We start from the raw sequence: 20,502 nt of genomic DNA on the forward strand, positions 1-20,502 counted from the left end.
ATGCATTGTGGGATTCAATCGACATTGTTTTTTAGTGAAAGACCCTTTAGTCTTCAGCTGCCAGTCTTATATATAATGCATATTATTCACACTTATGACTCGAACACTCAAATCAAAAAGAAGCCAGTAAATGAATGCGTGTTATTCTGGAAATAGACTTATTCTGTGTTTGCTTGTTTGCAAGGGCGGAGGCTTATGCAGCAGGGCCCCTTTAGCAGCATGAGAAACATCTGGGCTCAGTGTTCTCTCGTGATGATAAGCAGGTGACATTACCAGTGCAGACATTGCTACAGTTGCACCTCAGTAATTAGTAAATAGGCAAACAGTCAACATGTTTCAGGTGCATTCACAGGGCAAAACATCGGCAACACTGCTGACGTAATCAGAAGCTTCTGTGAGATCCACAGCACAAAAACAAACAAATAAATAAAAATCGAGAAAGGGCGCTCATACAAAGGTTTCACAAATGTGGGCACTTCACAAACAATAGAAATAAATGAAGCGTTTCATTTTTTAGTGCTATATCTTAATTACAAGTAAAATGTTTCACATTATTTTCACAATCCTTCATAAATCATCTTTCAAGTAACCTTTTAGCATACATCATACTATAACATATTCTGATTGTGTTGATGCATGTCATCAAGTTATCACAGCACACACTGTTCATTGTATTTGCAGTGATACTGATTTGAGTACAGTGTTATGTTGCATTAAAAATGAATGAAAAATTTAGTGTTTCTTTAGTAGAAAAACAGGTTGAGTTCCAAAAATATCTCCTCCTTGCACAAATTAATTCATTAATTTAGAATTAATTATTTCGGTTGCTGTTTTCACCATCTAATCACTACTCTCGTTATTTATAGCTAATCTTTCCTGCAAAAAATATATATAATTACATTTTTAGAAGTTTTTTAGCAACATTTTTTTAGTTTCACCTTTTTCTCCTGAATATAATGCTACATGACAGTGATAAATATGAAATAAAATTGTCCTTTTGCTACCTTTTTACCTTCTGACTGTGAATTGAGATTTGATGTTGTTTAGTCTATTTGTGCTGAAGTAAATCTCAGTTTTACTTGGCACAGAATTTAATCCTGAAGACCTTTTCTTTTCCCCTGCTGATGGCAATGTCTTTAAAATTAAACCTGGAACAATTACAGCTGTTAAGATGCTCAAGCACTCTCAATATCACTGATGTGTTTGGAATAAACTTGCTATATGCTTGAGGAAATTTCATAAAATGATATAGAGAGGGGTGAATGCCCCCTTAAGAGCAAAGTAGTGCAGGCGAGCATGGCAGCCAGTGTCACATCCCATTCCTGCCAGGTCTGAGGAATGTCCAGTCCTTGACACTTGTCCAATCTAAGCTATCTCAAGCTCTCTCCTCCAGCTTCACGCTGGCTAATCTCTCCTGACACCTCACACAGGCCCGACAGGGAATCACTCTACCCTGAAAACAATCCACCCCTCCTCACTCTTCACCCCAAATCAGTACCACCCCCTTTTATTTCTGTCTTCCTTATATTTCTCTTTACCTTCTCCTTCCCTATCTATCCATTCCCCATTACTTCTCTGTGGCCTGCTCTTTCTCTCATGTTTCCATCGGTCTTTGTCAAACCATATTCTGCTCCGTTTCTATCGTTCTCAATCTTTCCTCCCCCTGTCTTCTCTTCTCCGTCCTCACTTCCTCGCTAGGTATATCATACCCCTGTTGATGTGAATCTGTGAAAATAAACTGTGATTGCAGATTGAGGAATAGCCTGCATTTCCCTAAGGGCTCATCTGCATTCAAAAAAGGCATTTTACTCCACTGGAGGATGTTGCTAAAGTTGGAGAGTCTTTATCTCCAAGAGCACCTTTCCAGATGGAGAGAAGCACCACAGGATCACTTCAGGATGGGACGTGGCGGGGGGAGCATAAACACAGACATCTCTCCCTGGATGCTCGTCATCCTGGATACACTTTGCATTCTCCAGAGAAAAGAGAGATAAGGGATTTGCTGATAGGATCTTTTTATTGTTTGCACTGAGTGTCCATTATTCGAATTCTCGCTTCAAACAGAACAAGAAACGCACATTTCCAGTCATGTTTTTTGCTGTCGCTGCAGTTAATCTCACAGAGCGAATGAGCTCTTTTACAGATAATTTGCCTTAATTAGTGTATTTGGGATTCAAAAATTCTCCTGAGACAAGTCACTCAAAAAAATCCCATTTATTATTGAAATGTATTCAACAATTCCAAAAGATAAGATAGACAAACAAGTCATAGATTTCAATTACAAGCTGTTTGTTCTTCTCATCATATCTATAGAGGCTCCACCCTACAGAGCACAATCTCATTGGCTGCTGCGTAAAATATATGTCATTGGCTGTAGCACAGGATAACTCTGAAAAATAACAATGTAATTATGGCACGGCACATGCTAAGATGCAGACACTCACTGGTATGCACAGAATACACACATACGCGCACAAACGCAAACACGCATACACTCAAACGTGCGGTCATAATAGGCCAAGTCACTCACCCAATCAGTTTCATTCTCAAGCAAGCCATCAGGCAGCCATGTCGAGTAAATATTACCATAATGCCTGTGTGTCATTGAATATGCAGCTAATGAATGGATGACATCCAGTGAAGACACTGAAACATAAAAATTGCCCACTCACTTTCACTGTGCTTGAACGCCTCCTCTACCTCCCCATCTCACTCACTTCTGACTCTTTCTCTGCATTTGTGACTTTCTTTTCCTTGCTCGCTGCTTCTTCTTCTTCTTCATTTTTAATACCTTGCAAGAAACCTTGGAGGTCGGCATAACAGAGAAGAGGAAAGGATTGGCGTTCTTCAATTGGGTTACCTCTGAGTTTGAAAATTTTCTGTATCACATAACTAGTTGTGCTGAGTGGAACATCTACATGAAGCTAGAACATTGAAAAGATTATTTATGCCCTCCTTTAATCTGAAGAGCAGCAGGACATTTGTGACAGTGCCAGAAACAGTGTGAGGTGGTTTCTGGATAGGGTATTGTCTATATTAGATGTTTTCTTCTTCAGATACACTGGAAGTGCAGAATGTATTGTTATTCTCCACATGAATAATAGTTACCTTGTTTTACCTAGAAATGAAGAAAAACACACACTGCTATGAAATAGTGAAACTCTTGATTTAAAGATTTGTTTTCCAGCTGTTAGAGCTCTGAGCTGCATCACAAATAACATCTCTCAGTCAAACAGGATATCTTCACAAGGGACAAATATATTCTCTTTTATTTATTTATTTCTTTTTAAATCTTGCTCGTGTTGAATATTATGCATGTCTACAAAATGAAAACACAATCTAAGGAAAATTTCACGGAACAACACTATAAGTTTCAGTCACTTCAGTCCACTGATACTGCAGCTGACTGCTGCCGCTGTGGAGAGAAGAGGTGAGATCATCCACTTAGCAGGGTTTTCATATTTGTTGATATTTCTGTGCAATGGAGCAGGGCTAAAGAGGAGAGACACTGAGAGTGAGGAGCTTTTGACCAGTGGCACTGTGGCAAGGAGTGTGGAAAAACCGGCCCACCTCCACCTAACATCCCACTCCTCCCACACACGCCCAACCGAGCTCCTCTCAGTCCTCAGGAGCTTTGCATCCAGACTTGGCTACAGAACCTGGATGTCTTGACTGATGGATACGAAGCAGAGGTGTCCGTGATGATGGAGAGAATTAGGAAAACTAGAAAGCATTCCAGGCTTTTAACACATACACCCCCTCCCCCCCGTCATACTACACTTAGTCTGAGTCTCTTCCTGTCTGACTGTCTCTGTGTCTGTGTGTTCTCAGTCTGCGTAGAGGATGAAGCCAGAGAAGGTGCTGTACTTGTTGTTGTTGCCACCGTGGGCTTTGCCTCCATCCAGTTTGATGTACACTTCGTCTCCTGCATCCAGATGGAGGATGACACTGTTGGAGGCGTAGTCATAGTTCTGGTCAGCATCTTGGGCAATGGCACTGGCACGAACCTGCAAGGCCAGGAGCAGATAAACACGTAAAGAAGAGGTAGCCTTCATAGTTGCTAAAGGTATCAGTACATTAGCTTAATGTATTTAGCAAATGCTATGAATCAGGTGTCAGTCTCTCATGCTAAGACAGATACTGTATTCACCCTTACAAGTCTATATTACTGTAAATCTAAACTAAAAGCACTTAGCGCATGTAAGTACTCATATATCTCCAAGGATGCACAGACATTACATTTGCTATTTTGAGCAGGGAATGTGTTTGGCATTTGAGCATAGAAGCTTGTAAGAAAATACACATAGCAAATACAGTTTTGATTACAATGGTGAATATATTCAGAAAACCCCAAGCTTACAGTTTTAAAATTACATTATTTTTAAAGTCAACTTAGATTAACATTTAAAATAAAGCTAGCATCCTCTTCCTGTCTCCATGGTCTAAAGTTCATAGAATTTTTTTTATTGATATTCTGCTAATTAAGAAGCAGCATTATTTATGACATGGAATAATGAAAGTGCAAAAAAGAGAAGCTTTTTTTTATCATAAGAGAGCAATAATGTTTATTCAACAGGAAGACAATTTATCATTTAGGACATACATTTCGATTTGGTTTCATTTTGAAGTCGATTTTTATTTATTTTTTTTGACAAATATATCTTTTTAATATTGATATTAAACATATAAAACCGACCCAAAACTTTAGCCTCTGTGTCAGGCAGATTTATGGTTTCAATCAAGCCAGGGGTCTTTTGCAGAGCTATTGTTCGACCTTGAAGCAAAATGCGCTCCAAAAGTCTCAGAAATGCAACAACAGGGCTTACTCTGGGGGGTCACAGTGTGGAGGAAATTAGAAGAAACAAAACATAAAAGATGTTTACTGAGTATAAGCAGAAATATCTGATAACTAACAGGAGTGATGGGAATCGCTGGAATGAGTTTGCATCAAAAAGAGGAAAAAAGAACTTTGTTGTTGTTGTTTTTGGGTTTGCAGCTTCTGTCTGGCCACATGTGTGTATGTGTGTGTTTGTGTCCCTGTGTGCCTGTGTGTTTTGGCACTCTGTCTGCAGGACATTTGGAGCAGTTTCTAAATAACCTGTCCGGGGTAATTAAGACATCCACTACAAACGTGCTGTGTTTTTAAGTCTAGGTGCAGTCCCACATGAGTCTTGAAACAATAGCTGTGGTTTATCGCATGTGTGTACTTGTGTGTGTGGCAGAGAGCTGTTCTAACAGTGATTATTTAAGTAGGAATGAGTAGTGCATAATGCTTTTCAATTCAATTCAATATTTATAGAGCTAAATCACAACAAAAGTTGCCTCAAGCTGCTGTATAGTGTAAAGTAAAAACCCTACAACGATGCAGAGAAAACAGAGAAACCCCCAACAACCATATGACCCCGTATGAGCAAGTGCTTGAGCAACAGTGGGAAGGAAAAACTCCCTTTTAACAGGAAAAATCCTCCAACAGAACCAGGCTCAGGAAGTGGCAGCCATCTGCCACAACCTTTTGGGGTGAGGGGAGGGAGACGGGGTATAGACACGCTGTGAAAGGGAGCCATACTAATAATAACTAATGATTACATGCACAGAGATGTATAAACACATAGGGAGTGGAAAACGTGACTGAAGAAGAAATACTCAATGCATCATGGGAATCCCCCAAGAACCTACACCTACTGCACCGTAACTAAAGGAGGATTCAGCGTCACCTCATCCAGCCTTAGCTACATGCTTTTTTTTTTAAAGGGACAGTTTTAAGCCCAATCTTAAAACCAGAGAGGATATCTGTCTCCCAAATCCAAACTGGGAGCTGGTTCCACAGAAGAGGGGCCTGGAAGCTGAAGGCTCTGCCCCCATTTTACTTTTAAATACCCTAGAAACCACAAGTAAGCCTGCCATCTGAGAGCAAAGTGTTCTGTTGGGGTGATCCATAGCTATGAGGTAAGATAAGATGGGGCCCGATGATTCAAGAACTTTCTGAAGCTACATTTTAAAGACTAAAATCTTTAGCCTCCCTGTTTTCCAGCTGAAAGGTAAAGAGTGAAATTAAAGGCAAACCAGCTGAATGAAGATCCTAAGTTGGTCAACAACAGCTTTTATGAAAGCCTTATTCTCAATTCTCACTTCAGTCTGGCAGTAGTGCCATGCATTATTTTGTGTTGTTTTGCTTCTAGCACATTCGATTTTAAATTAAAAGAGTGCTCATCCAATTTATTATTACACTCCTACAGTGTCATTCTCATGATGGTCTTTTTTATGTCTGCAGCAGTAGCAGAGATATTGTTTTTGTTTTTTTTGTTTTTTTGTTCACTCAACAGAGTCTGCTTCCTTGACAAAAATCTGGCACCAGTTCAGCTGGAGACAGTGGTGTGTTGCACAAGTAGCAGCTAATATAGCCTCGAGCTGTAAGCTTTAAGCAGAGATGAGGAGTGGGCTCAAAGGCTCTAGTATTCCAACTTCTTTCTAACTTCACACCTCCAAATTATTTTTCAGGTTTAAACTTCATTAGTGACACCAGTTGAAGAAACATAAGGCTTTATACAACCTTTTAAAAACACATTTAGAAATTATTCTCAAGATCTGAAAGTGTAAAATTGGCTTTAAACAATGAATATTAGCTCAGAGGAAGCGTTCGCTTTAATGTGGAGTTAACAGACTCATTGCCCTTCTTCACCCCCTTTTATTTAGGACTAGAATAATAGGCTGGCAATCCTGATATGCAAATGCAGACAACCATGTGGATTTTACAGCTTAATGGTAGAATGATCAGTCACGATGACCCCTAAAGGAAACAGCGAAGAATAGGAAAAGAAGAAGAAGAGGTAGGATGTTTTTTAGGATGTCTGTAGCTTCAATTATACCAAATGCTGAAAATCAAACTTAAGGCAAACGGCAGAGAAGGAAGCAAGAAGTGGTTGTGGATTCAGTAAATATACATAAATCGGTAATAGTAATTAACAGCAAAGGAACTGGAGCCAAATATTCTTTTTGTTTTACGCTAGAGAAAATAATGACACCAACACAATCAGCATGTCCTTGATATATGACACATGCCTCAAACAAGGAAGAACCACATCACTGGTAATCTGTGTTTGTCTTTCATCGCTTTCTTTTCTAGACTTAATTGTTATGTACATCACAAAAACATCACAAAAGCTGCGATGTGATGGCCTTTCCACCATAGACCTCAGAGCTGGTGTAGATCCCCATGTAACACTCTGACATAGAGGTGTGCCTATAACAAATCAATTTGTTGGTGTTTAAATGTAAAAAGTCTGTGATCTAAATATAAAGACTAAAAAAAAACAGCTTTAATTTTCATTGCATATTTACCACATATGCATATCAGGTAAATTCTCCACTATGCTCACCAGCTAATTGTGCAAGAACATGTCTACTGTTTTTTAGAAAACAGCTGCTTCTTACCTGAAATGGCAATAAGAAGGCAGTGTGGGTGAACTAAAACAGTAGATCTGAGGCCAGAAAGCTAAACAATGAACTGTAACTAAGTATAACACTCTGTAAAGCAGAAGTCAACTAAGAATTCTCTGCATTTTCATTGTTAATTACGCTTGTTGTGGTTTTTAAATCGCTATCGTTTATAATCTTTTTCACTCAACCAGTGTTGTGCTTGGTGTAGAGGACAAAAACAAAGACAAAAAGCAAAACACACACAAAAAAAGTGTAACTCTCTACTTAGGGTCTGCATCGTGGCTCAGTGCTATTAAACAGTTACTAACTAGACAAACTGCATCATATGTAATTCAAATGGAGCACAATCGAACAGGAAGATCATTAATTCTCTAGAGATGGAAAAAAAGAAAGCACTGTACATCCTTAAAAGTATCTTGTGGTTAAATAAGCCTATTAAGCACTTAGTCTGGTCAGTAAAGTTGAATCCAAATCAATAGTCCGTGTGCATTTGCAGTGTTTCTTGTGGCTCATTATGGGGTCTCCAAAGTCTATTTCAGGCCTATCTTTAACTCAGTGTCCACAAATCTTTAAATCTGGGATTTTTGAGTGGGAGTCGACAAGCAGCTCAACAGGCATGCCCAATAATGCCGAGAATGCCCAATAATTAGTTGCCCTGTTTAAAGGGAACACACACAACAGGCATATTGACAAATGTTTGGGCAAGCCAGCTACTGACAGAGCTCTCCTGCACAGAAGGTATCACTGGTGCCAAATCTAATGGGGAACCTAAAACAGATTTTCTTTGCATTTAAATGTATAAAATAATAATAATATATAGATTATTTGTGTAATTTAAATATATATCATTGACTAATGAAGCATTTTTTAAATTAAAAAATGTTTTTCTATTGTCTTTCCTGCTACAACAGCTAATGCTGTCAGCACTAAACTCTTAGCTCATCTTCTGTTGATTTTTGAAAACCTGCTGTTGGAAACATAAAAGTGTGCAGAGGATGTGCAGAGGCGTACCAGTCTTATTAAAATAGCAAATGTAAAGCTTTCATGAACTCAGCATTCAGTAGTTTGAATAACTGTTACATGAGCTCGACCTGACAATTACGTGTATTTATAAAATGATTTATTTAAAATTCTGCATTTTTAAACTTTACATGGTTCAAGATTGAAAAGCTTCTGATAGAAACCACAAAATTCTTTCAGGGAAGCTTTTTGGAGCCAGTAAGTGCTTCTCTGCTGCAGCGATACAATGATGAACAGCCCGGCGTACACAAAAGGCTACAGTGGGTCGTGAAATCAAAAACAGAGGTGTTCTTTAACCGCAACTGTAAAAAGCATTTGAGTCTCAAGATGTCCTATTTAGGACACCGTATTTACAACCTGTTTTGTATGCTGTTAATGCTACATCTTACTTTAGGTGCAGCTACATTTCTGCTAATACCTCGAGAAATAATAATAATAATACCCCCACAGTGAGAGAAATGGCTTGGTCAGTATTAACATGTGTGATAACGATTCTGCTATAGAGTCAACATAATGCAAAATCTTATACTTTGTTACTTGCAGATGTGTTTTATGAACTCTTCTTTGCATTACCTTTAGCTCACTGCTTTAAATTCAAGTCAAGACTGACACTTCTTCAGCTTTCCACTTTTAAAAAAAATGTATCGATTAAACAAATGCTTGATAAAAGACTGTGAAATTCATAATTAACAAGTGAGATAGACGTAAGAAAGGTGGAAAGTTGTGGAGGGCCTGACAAGTTCTCTAACAGCAGTGTGGACAGTGTCACACTAGTACGAAATGTGCAAATAATGTAAAGGCTAATTTTGGATAATGAAATTCCGAGGAGAGGTTTTAAGATCCAGAAGTAATATATGGAATATTGTACATTTTTTTTCTTATTGTTTATCCTCCTGATTAAATCTAGCGCAGCTCATATCGATGTGCAAACAAAACCTCCTGTTCTGATTCTAAGATGCCAGCGTCCGGTGCATAGTAATACGAAATGATATGCAATGAGTGTGCAAAGTCAACACCATCTTATTAGAGGGTTACCGCCTTGGATTGTAGGGGAAGCAGGTGATGATGGCTCTGGAGGATTTGTCAGCTGAGATTTTTAATGAAACTTTACCAAAATATTTGCTTTGCAGGCAGTCGCACAGAAGCGGAAAACCTTTGGCAATGTCACAGATGTGTAATATCGTTAAGTTGTTCTCTTTTCTTGCTCTTTAAAGGGCTAAATTTAGGCCATCTTGAAGTAAATGATTTATGGGATTTTTTTGGGGGGGGGAGATGAACAATACAAATATAACGTTTTCTTTTGGCAGAGATGGAATGAGCAAAGCCCTGGTGAAAGCAAACTTCCCTGAAATCCTTGTAGTTCATCCACAGTGATATTTTTGTTTTGTTTTGTTTTTTTGCTCTAATGGTTTTTATCCCCTTCTGAGACTAACTGCTGCAGTCTAGACCTCCTTCGCTTGCTTTCAGTGATAAGCATGCATGAATAAAACCTCTCACTATTTTTGAAATAATGATCAGGGAGCTCCTATTGGAGCTGTTTTTCTTTTTCTCTTTTCTCTCCCCCCCCTCCCGCTTTCACTCCTCTGCACAAAACTTGCTTGCGATATGAGCCAGAGGTCTAAATTCAGGGTATGGCAGATGTATAGCCAGAGATGAGCAGGACAAACAGCCAACTGGCAGTGCGTGACCTTGACACGGAATATGTAGAGGAACTTTGACAAGACAAACAAAGCGTGAGGCCGTAAGCGGCGGCTCCAGCAATGGTAAATGAGGTGTCAGGCGATGTTGTCTTCCTCGTGGCTGCTCGTGCATGTTTGAATCCGTCATATCATCAACATGATGGCCTTTATTGAATAATATTTAAGACAAAAAAACACAGGGCTGTGCTTGGACTTAATAATACATGCCTGTAACAGTGCAGTTTCTCTTAAATGTGAATGTTACAGCTATCAGTAATGATAGAATTAATCTGAAGGATGAATTTGTGGAACATTATTAAAACCGTCACTCATCCTCAGTCACTTGGGATTTCCTTTACAATCAACCTATTATCTAAAAGGCGCTTTGCATTATTTGCATTCAGCTGGCGCAGCTTGCTGAGTTTAATTGTAAACTCTGTAAAAATTCAGTTTTTTTTTCTTTGTCTGTTGTCTGCCACAAGACAGGCCTGAAACATCTCAATGGGACAGTGATCTTACAAGAGGCTTTGTCACCGTGACAAGGACATGTCTCGTGGCTTCTCTGACAGGGATTTGTTGACTTGATGTTGAGCCTCCATTTTGGATCAACGAGTCTATTGGTCCCCTTTTAAATCAAAGTGTGCTGCCATCTAATTGTGTTTGAACATTCCAGCCATGAACCGCATGCCTAATGGCAGCTTAGATAGCACGCCATCTCTACCGAGCCCTATTCAACGCATTCCTGCGACACACGTGCAAACGCATACACGCACCGTGACAGAGCGACACAAAGAGAAACATGCTACATGGAAATGCATTTTTATGCAGCCGCGTGCGCTAGAGACACAATTTTACTAAAGTAATGAGAACAGGAAAGTACGAGGGGTTGCAAGAGAATTGTACTGTCAGAAAGTGGCATGTGTTTACACGTTCATTTGTTGGAGACCTAAGTGAAAACATGATAAGAGAAGTGAAATGGTAAGAGCAGATTTGGCATCTGTCAGAAGCGAGTAAAAAAAGGTCTCCTGAATTAATTTCACCAGCTGTTCTCTTTGTACCTGCTCAACCTGCTTTGAAACGCAGTGACTTTACAGCACAGACCTCTCACTGTTTATGAAATTGCCTACAGTAATGCTTAAGGTGAGTTTGGTATCAGGTGTTAGTTCATTAGTTTATAGCATGTAGCAGCAGTACGTGATACAAATACCGTAAAACCTTTTCCCAGGGCCTGATTATTAGTGTTGCAGTTTATCAGTGGCGACAAAGAGGATGAAACTCGGGCAGCTTCTCCTGAAAGAGCCACTGAAAGAAGCCTGTCAGAGGAAACAGTGGTGGGGGAGAAAAAAAGAGGAATGAACTTTGACCCGCAATCCAGCCACTCTTTTCTTTGTTGTGTCTGCTTCATCGCGGTCAGTTAATTACCGAGATACAGCACAGCACAGTCTGCCTCGAGCATCACCACCAAAACCACAATCACTGCTTCTAGCATTGTCTGAAAAGACACTTTCACTGCAAAATTTTCAACCTTTGTTCACACTGAGCCTGTTTTCCAGTTTGTTTCATAGTAATCCTCGAGGCACCGAGAGTTTCCTTTATTCTTACCGAGAAAGCTACAAAAAAGGCAAAGTGGGTTTCTGTATATGTGTTGGATGAGAGCGAGAATGTCAGCTTTGTTATGACATGCATTTTTTCGTGTAGTAGTCTGTGTCGTTCTTACTGGGCAGTTGTTGATATTTTACCCATACTCATTTTAAGGAGGGCATGAAGTGTTAAACGCGCTGAGTTATGTAGCAGACTGTGAGTCATTTGGAGCCATTGACTTGCTGCTTTCCTGTGAAGAGGGAGAGAATAATTGTGGGTATCAGTGAAGACTGAAATCGGGGGACGTCTAAATGTCAGGGGCGTGAGGAGAGAGAGAGAGAGAGATGTTTGCATAAGAGGGCCAGGGGCACTTGTCTATCTCCCATATGGCCCTCATTATAATGAAGAAGCCTTGTGAGTCAACACCATAGCATCCTTGAGTCAGCCAGTCACAGGAGACAATCCATAGCCTATTTTGGACCGTATGTTTCAGATCTCTCAGTACTTGAGATATTAGACATTATCAGTATTTCATGAGTTACTTAATCTGAGATGCCAGCTCAGATGGTCTGTGCACTGCTGAGCTGTAATAGCTCTCTATTTGAGAAGCTCAGTGTAAAATGTTTTAAAAGTAATTGAATGATTACTGACAAGTGGTGGGCAGCTTTCGAGCAACTTTTGAAACTTCACCAATAAATGATAGATTTTCTCTCAGTGCTTTCAGATGACAGCCCGATGTCATCTTGACATTTCCAATCTGTGTGGTATTTCCTAACAACGTGGGCCAATCTTCATTTAATAGCCCTCGCACCTAATTAGGCCAGCTCTAATGTTCCACTCGGCAGAGTGTCAAATCCAATGTCCAATTACACAGCAGATCAAGGCCAAAGGTCCGCCTTCACTACCTCTCAGGCTGATTATAGAAGAAGTGCCATGATATACATTACATTGAAACAGGTCTGTCAGAAGAAGAAAGAAATGCACATACATGAGCACACACGCTTCCACACACACGCATAAGGGGATCAATACCGCAGGCAAAGAGGGACTGAGGGTAGCTCACTAAAACCCCGCCTGTCTATTTCAGACAGAGTCTCTCTGTTACACCAGGCGAACGCACAGAGGCCTCTCAGTGCTGAAGTCAGACCACGATGAAGAATAGCAGGTCTGAACATTACCAGAATGTTAAAATCAATCAAGTCGAAGTATTGCTGTATTTGTGTGCAGATAATCCACGAGAATGCAACGATTACTCCCTTTTTTATACTTTAAGAATGAAAATGACTGAAAATCTGCCTTCTTTTCTGAAATCTTATTTGGTTTAATTAAAACTTAACTTGTTTGTTGCACCTTTTTTTCTTCTTCTAAAACATATGTCAATAATCGAATCAAGCAGAGCAGACCTTCTCCAGATGGCTCAGCTTCCCTTGTTTAATGTTGGGATTGACACCAGATGCTAAACACAATGCGTGGGTTTCACCTGGATACACAGCAACAAGATAAACAGCCTTGTGCTCATGTGTATCAGAGCTGAAGTCCCACCTGGAGGTGTCTTTATGAGAAGAGATGGGCTGAGGCAAATGGTTTGACTGAGAAATGACATGTGACTGAGATGGGTTTTGGTAAAAAAATAAAAATAAAAATACAAAGATTTTTCCTATGGATGAGTTGAAGGATGGTTCACTTTAACTTATTCTGTTGTAGTGCAATGCATCACTTGAAAGAACCGAAGAATATTGATGGCATTGTGTTTTAGGAAATCGATCCTGTGATACAGCAACCTGGATTGTCTTTTTTAAAAAAGTTTTTCTTTTTCAGAAGATGAAAACTTTCTGCTCCTTTAAAAAAGTGAGCTTCTGTAGACCAGATGCAGAGGAGAGATGGAGGGCAGTGCACAGTTGGGGTGGGTTGAGGCTGTGGGTTAGAAAGGAGGGGCAATCATGCACGCGTGTGTGTGTGAGCATGTGCGAATGTGTGTGTATGTAAGGAGGAGACTGCTGCGGTAATTGCTAGGGAAGAGCCATGTGCACGAAGGACGTTGAAGCTTATTAAAGGAGGAGACAGAGTGATTATTCACTATGGTCCTCTTGAGAGACTGACGCTGAAGTCATTGCTTTTAATTAACTCTGAAACGGTTTTGCGGATTAATAACAATATTAAGAAGGGAACGGAGAGGAAAAGCGCAAACACATCCTGGATCTGGTTCAAGCTTTTTAATTACAATTAAATAGACTCGATGGCACAATAGCACAATAACTATCTCTTTTCTGTCCTCTTTCTTTCTTCTCCTTTTACTGCGTCTATTAAATTTATCTTCTTATAGCTGCTGCCATGTCTCTCAGGATGTGTCCAAGACAGGTTGTAGCAAAGCATTGATTTATTGGAAAGAGTTTAGGATCGGTTGGGATATTTGGCACAAAAATAAAAAGAACATGCAAAGAAGAAGCCAAAAAAAAAGTATGAGAAGAGGAAGCTGGAAAGTGAATAAAGTGTGCTGTGCTGAAAATAGATTTTCCTTTTGTTTGTTTACTAAAAACTGCAACTTTTTGCTCTAGCTTGAAAAGTGTCAAAGTTCTGGAGACAGTGTTTGGATTCCACTTGGTGCCCTTTGCCAAGTTAAAACACAAAGTGGAAGAAGCGGAGAAGAAATAAAGTAACCTCTGGATGCTTATGTTCGAAACAGCTTGTAAGAACCCCAGGAGTAGGAGGTGCACATGCTGGAGTAAAACAGTTCTGCAAGGCCTGGAAACCCACCACTTCAATAACGCCAAAAGATGATAAAATACTAGTATTGTCTGCAATTCCCTGGCCTCCCCTATCCCAACTCACAGTGTAGCTTTTTGCTGCCTTAATGAGCTGAGTAAAGCACCAGTGTGACTGTAGGAGTTTCAGTTTGACTCTGAACACTTCAGCAGAGATGTAGCATAAGTTGCCCAACATTTATAACTATTCACAGTCATTTACACAAACTAAGTCTCTAGGGCGTCCTCCATCAGCCAAGCAACCTAATAAACACCATGGAAGGACTGAACATTTATACATAAGCTGTGCATAGGACACAGGAAGACAGAGAAAGAGAAGCAGTTACCACTTTATAAACATTACGCGGGTCTCTGGTGATGCACACTGTGCGTCTAACTTAAGTACCTCCACACCCTCCTCTTGGGAGCACAATGAAGCGGGAACAGAAGGCGTTTTATAGGAACATATGTTCTTCTTCCCCTATTATATATCAATGCTTTTACGCCCACCCAGAAACATTACTGTTGAGTGAGACATTATACTGTATATAGAAGGCAAATGTTGTAACTCTTTTTTTCTCCCTGGGCTTGAACTTGGTGAGGTTAAAGGATTTAACCTCTATCTCCCTGGGTGACACAGTAGTTTCACACCAAATCTTATTTCATCTCTAAATCTCACATATCATGACCACAGCACTTGTTATTGAGCACCCCATATTAACTATTGCATATTTACATTTTTTAAACAGGTCACTTAACATTATAAAAGGGAAAAATAGCCATTATATGTTTTATAGTATTTAATAAATGTGAAGCAGGTCTTTTAAATTGCATTTGGAGGCTGAGTCTCAGAGGATCAATCTCATTGCTGTGTACCAGGCTGTGAATCACTGTGAAATTCTGAATGTGGTCCAAATATAATACATTTCATGTGACTTGAAACAAGTGTTCTCATATGATGTTAATTTAAAGCTGAAATGTCTGTCACATTTCCTAAACGATGAATATTGTGTCTCAGTTTTGGTAAAGTATTCTGACCATGCATGGTGGCAAGGAATTAAGTGCAGCAGAGCTTGTAACGCATCCAGTTTCAGCCCACATTAGTAAAGCATAATAATGTGTGAAGTGCAATGTGAAGGTTATTATTTTTATTATTGTTATTTGCCATGATTTCTTCTCCTATAATAGAGATTTTATTGTTTCGTGTGCAGGTTGCAGGTTGAAAGGTGAAATCAGGTAAAATAGATCTGTTTTTATAAACACGGATATTAATTTCTTTACTGCAAATACTGCTTTTTGGTGTCTGTGATTACACTTGCAGCAAACTACAGTGTTTGATATGGGCTCAGCCACAAGCTGGTTAAGCAAAACAAAGAATAACTGTAGCATGGCATCCGATCTGCTTACAGGCAAACCATTTTACTGAGCCGTTTTGAAGATAAGAGATCTGACGGCGGGTGGGAAGCCTGATCTGGTACGCATTGCCAACCTGAGAAGACCCTCCGGGGCGCACAATAATGTTAGCTCCCCATTAAAATGATGCATCAAAGAAAGCGATAATAGATCATGCAGACGTCCTAATGCATTTAATACGACTGTAAAGGCAGATGGATTGGTCCGCGGTGTCCGCTAAGCTTCCACATGTAATGTACAGTTAATATGTTGTAAGCGAAATTTCACATTTCCCCATCTGCTACTTTCACTCACAGCGACTATGAGTATAAAGTTATGTCGCAACAGAATGTTATAATAATAATATTATTAATAATACTTACAATAACCCTCCCTACTGACATTTATATGGAGTATAATTCGTCCTCCGAAACTGATAAAATGAAAGTAAAGCCCTCTGGAAAATTCAGTCTTGTAGGTTAAAAAATACTTTCTACTTCTGCAATTTGATTTAATAAACACTCGAGCGTTTTCATTCTAAAACAATTTAGATACTCAACTCCTTCCTCACGTTGCTTCCACTTCAGGAAAATCGATACGCACGATAGTTTTTTCCTTTTTCTTTCTTTTCTTTTTCTTTTTTTTGCTAATTTTACAGTGTACAAGCAAAAAGATCGGTCGCACCCCACGCTCAGTCCACACCGTGACCGTCCTCTAGATCGCGGGACGCGGCAGTGTCAGGACGCATCATGCAAAGAGGGGACGCACTTGCAAACGGTCAACACATCTTTATCTCTAGGCGCGGTGTATGCCACAGCTGCGCGCTCTAGGCTTTAGAGGCGGACGACAGATGCCCAACTTGTCTCGCAATGTCACTTTTTATTTGCAGGGTGTGTCATGAAGCTACTTCTTTAAGCAGGAGAGCCACAGAGGAAGCGGGAGAGGACAGGAGAGTGAGCATCAGAGGAGTCAGATAGTCTTACGCTGAGAAAGAAAACTCAGAAAAAGTTTCAAAGCACTAACCTGGCCATTCTTGCAGAGGTCTGCCCACATGCTTGTGCCGTCCCCTCCTCTCATCAGCACATGGTAGATGAAGAAGTATGTACCCGGTATGCTGCAGATGAACTTGCCCGAAATGCCATCATAGTTGTTGCCCAAATTGGTGACCACATCATCAAACTTGAGGATCTCGTAGCCTTCGTGGGGATTTTTAAGCCCTGCATAGAAGGCCACCCGAGGTACTGTGCTGTAGGTGGCTGTGCTAATAGCTCCGTTACCCCCCAGACCCAAAATCCCAGTCCTTCCTTGATCTCCTCTGTCACCAGGAGGTCCAGCTGGTCCTGGTGGCCCTGGTGGCCCTGGTTCTCCCGGTGGTCCAGGTGGTCCCGGCTTGCCTGGCCTGCCAGGCTTCCCCTGTGGGCCCTGCAGTAAGGTGGAGGGTGGAAGCACATTGCTGTGGTCACTCAACGCCTCTGCTTCAGCCTGAAGACCGGTGGAGCTCGTGCTGCTGGCTGGAGTGCCTTTGTTCATGTAGGGATCACACACCATACGGCAGGTGCCCAGCATCTCATAGTGGCTGGCATCTGTACCCACGGAGCTGACGAGCACGGGGATGAGCACCACCAGCACCAGGACCAGCATAACCCCTACGGCAGCCGCCACCAGGGTCTTCCTCCCGATGCTGAGTCGGGGAAGAGGCTGCGCTGCCAGCGTGGGTCTCCCGGGGGCGGAAATGGTGACTGCTTGGTGTGGGGAGCCTGTCACCGAGGAAAGGGATCCACAGATCCCAAGAAGAGTTGCAAGAGGAGCGGCGAGTGTGTGAGGGTGAGACAAAGACCCACATACACTTGATACACCTCACTGCTCCACTAACTCACTCTAAAGTAACCAAGCAGTCACTCACACACACAAAAAATACTTAAGGAAACCCAAGCATCCACACGAAGACATTCAGCACGTACTTACAAACACAATCTGACTTGTGAGAAGAAGCAAGAAGGATGCAGAGCCCAAAGGAATGGAGTGAGAGACAGAGGGAGCGAGACAGAGAGAGTGAGTGAGAGAGAGAGAGAGAGAGAGAGAGAGAGAGAGAGAGAGAGGATGATGAGAGTGGGTGAGTGTGAGAGAAACAGAGCAGTCACTGGATCTCTGTGACTGTGTGTCTGTGTGTGTGTGTGTGTGTGTGTGTGTGTATGTGTGTACGTATAGTGAATTAGTGGAGCCGGATTCTCAGGCTTGGCTTTTTATACGGCAGAGCAGCGGAGCCTCCCCCCTTCCCCTCTGCTCCCCTACCGAGTGAGGGGCTGGTGTGGCTACGTCCCCTTCTCTCTCTCTCTCTCTCTCTCTCTCTCTCTCTCTCTCTCTCTCTCTCTTTCTCTCTCTCTCTCTCTGGCTCACTCAGTAGAAGGACTCTCATCACACTGCATTTCTTTCAGCCACGCTCCGAAACCACAGAGGAACCACAACAACCCCCTGACCACCTTGCTCCCCCTCTTTCAACCTTCTCGTTCCTCCTCTCCTTGCTTTCCCTCCTTTCCCCACTTGGGATGTTGTTTCTCACTCCTTTGCTTTCTCCTCTCTCTCATCAGCATCCAGTCTCTAAAAATAAAGATGGAGCTGTGGAAAGCCAATCTTTTTTTTTTTTTTTCCTGGAGGTGGGTTCTAAAGATTCATGCATATATGTGCAGACACAAGACAACATTTAAGTCTTCCATGCCAGGAAATGCTAGCAGCTTCTCAGGAAAAAAAAAGGTGCTAATTATAAAAGTTAATGCCAAGAACAGACCAATGAGCCAACAGAATGACCATACAACCACACATGTAAAGGTTTGAGTGTGGGTTTTTTTTTTTAATGATCTCAGTGGAACATCACATGTCTACCCCACTCTTCGGGGCAGCCGGCATTGACGCTCCTCTGCTGATATTTTTTTTCTACTCCCCTTCCCCCTGTGTCAATAAGACTGTTTCTCCACCTGAATGTGCTGACACCATTTCTTATTTGTGTCTTTTTTTAGGTATCGATTTCATGGTTTTTATCAAATTAAGGGTCCTTGTTGGGAGGAAAAAAAATCCATATGCAGCAGTGATGTCATTTGTTTGACATTTTCATCCCTTGGTGTGATGAATGGTAAAGTAAGAAAGCAAATGACAAAGTTGGTAGATGGCAAACATAGTCATCATGAAATGTGTGTTTGGGTTGCAGCAATTTTGTTTTGCTTGTTTTTGGTCAACTTTAAATCAGAACACAAAAAGAACTAATATGTGATGGATGGAGAAAATCTGGCAAGTCTGTTCATGCAAATGGAAAGCTATGAAAAATAGGATTCATAGGATTTTACAGAAGCAAGCGTAAAAACAGCAGGGGTGGGCTTATCCCTTTATATCTAAATGTATCTTTTATGTATTTAAGCCAATGCAGCTAATAGAGTAACAAAATGCATTTAAAGTTCAGATCCAGATCAAGTTGACTGAATTGAAAACATGTTACTATTATAGGTCTCACTGATAAAATGGCACAGTATGCTTTAAAGTTGCAGTAATCCAGCGTTTCCATTTTTAGATTATTTTTGCCGTGGCATATGCACACATATTTGGTTAAGGTCAAGTTTTTTTTAGCACACCAGGTGTTTTTATAGATAGATTCCACTAATCTGTTTAAACTTGTGTTAATTAGTGAAATCAGCCCATGTGGTCATTGGTTGGAAAATATTTCCAGACTCTTGGCTTTCTCAGCGTTGCCTATTTCTGGCTTTGATAGGACAGTTTGTTCCTGAGCTGGACTGCGCTCTTGTGACGGATTGAGATGGATCAATGAGCAGGATGCCTGACTATTTGTCACCACTACACTTGACATATCACCAGTTATTTTGCTGTATTTCTGACTCTTCATCATCATTAAACTTCAGGCACAAACTTATGGCATCACCAGTTGGTTGTCTAATTTATCACAGAGCAGAAAGCGTGAGACATATCCAAATAACTGGCACACCAGGTGCACCTGCAATGCATATTTGGCTGTTTTGTTCTATTCCTCATAACAGACATGGAGTTTGCCTATATGACGAAGTACACAGGGCCTAAATTGGTTTTGGGGTTTGCTTAAGGGGTCATTGTTTGTTCTTCACACCTGCCGGCTGTAAGTGACAGTCAGATCACTGTGCCCCAAATCTCTAAAGCTCTGCACCACAGAGATCAATGCACACTAGAGAGGACAAACAGAATGCTATAGTGATGAAAGAGAGATGAGAAAGACAGAGAGCCAACCAGTAGTGATGGGAGCAAGAGGTACAACATAGGCGGGCACTACCTGCTGTAACAGCTGAAATATCTGTCAGTGGAGCTGGTTTGTTTTGCATGATTGCATATAAAGAGATCATCTGTAGGTGTAATTAGAGGTGAAATTCAATTGAATGTTGCTGACATCATGCTTTGAGACCTGAATAGCAGTACGACAGAGAGATAAGTCAACTGAATTTCTTCTTTTTTTTATTTTATTTTATAGTTATTAGTTGTTTAACCCTGTGATTTCTAAGTCATTATTGGTCGTGACCATAATCCTATGGTGTCAGAATATATCATTTTTGTTTTTTTGCTAATATAAAAAACTGAAACGCATCTAAAATGTCAAATTGTTTTTGCCAAAATTGACTTTT

At 40.7% G+C, this 20,502-nt stretch overlaps 1 protein-coding gene across 1 annotated transcript; it reads right to left on the reverse strand.

Moving 5' to 3' along the window:
• Window positions 1-2,754: 2,754 nt before the first annotated feature.
• Window positions 2,755-17,962, reverse strand: LOC102304937 (C1q-related factor). Its single transcript, XM_005920327.3, has 2 exons — window positions 16,874-17,962; window positions 2,755-4,007 (listed from the first exon to the last, which is right to left on the reverse strand). The coding sequence occupies exons 1-2, from the start codon at window positions 17,489-17,491 to the stop codon at window positions 3,828-3,830; spliced, it is 798 nt and encodes a 265-aa protein (XP_005920389.1). The 5' UTR covers window positions 17,492-17,962; the 3' UTR covers window positions 2,755-3,827.
• Window positions 17,963-20,502: the final 2,540 nt, after the last annotated feature.

Source organism: Haplochromis burtoni, unplaced genomic scaffold (assembly GCF_018398535.1).
Source record: "Haplochromis burtoni strain Fernald_Lab_line unplaced genomic scaffold, NCSU_Asbu1 Contig_21, whole genome shotgun sequence".
In the NCBI taxonomy this organism is placed as follows: Eukaryota; Metazoa; Chordata; class Actinopteri; order Cichliformes; family Cichlidae; genus Haplochromis; species Haplochromis burtoni.

Bases quoted from the DNA above. Each gene is read 5' to 3' on its own strand.
- LOC102304937 (XM_005920327.3), bottom strand. From the start codon at position 17,491: ATGCTGGTCCTGGTGCTGGTGGTGCTCATCCCCGTGCTCGTCAGCTCC. The intron at 4,008-16,873 runs GTTAGTGCTTTG...CTGGCCTTGCAG, and splicing joins ACCTCTGCAAGAATGGCCAG to GTTCGTGCCAGTGCCATTGC.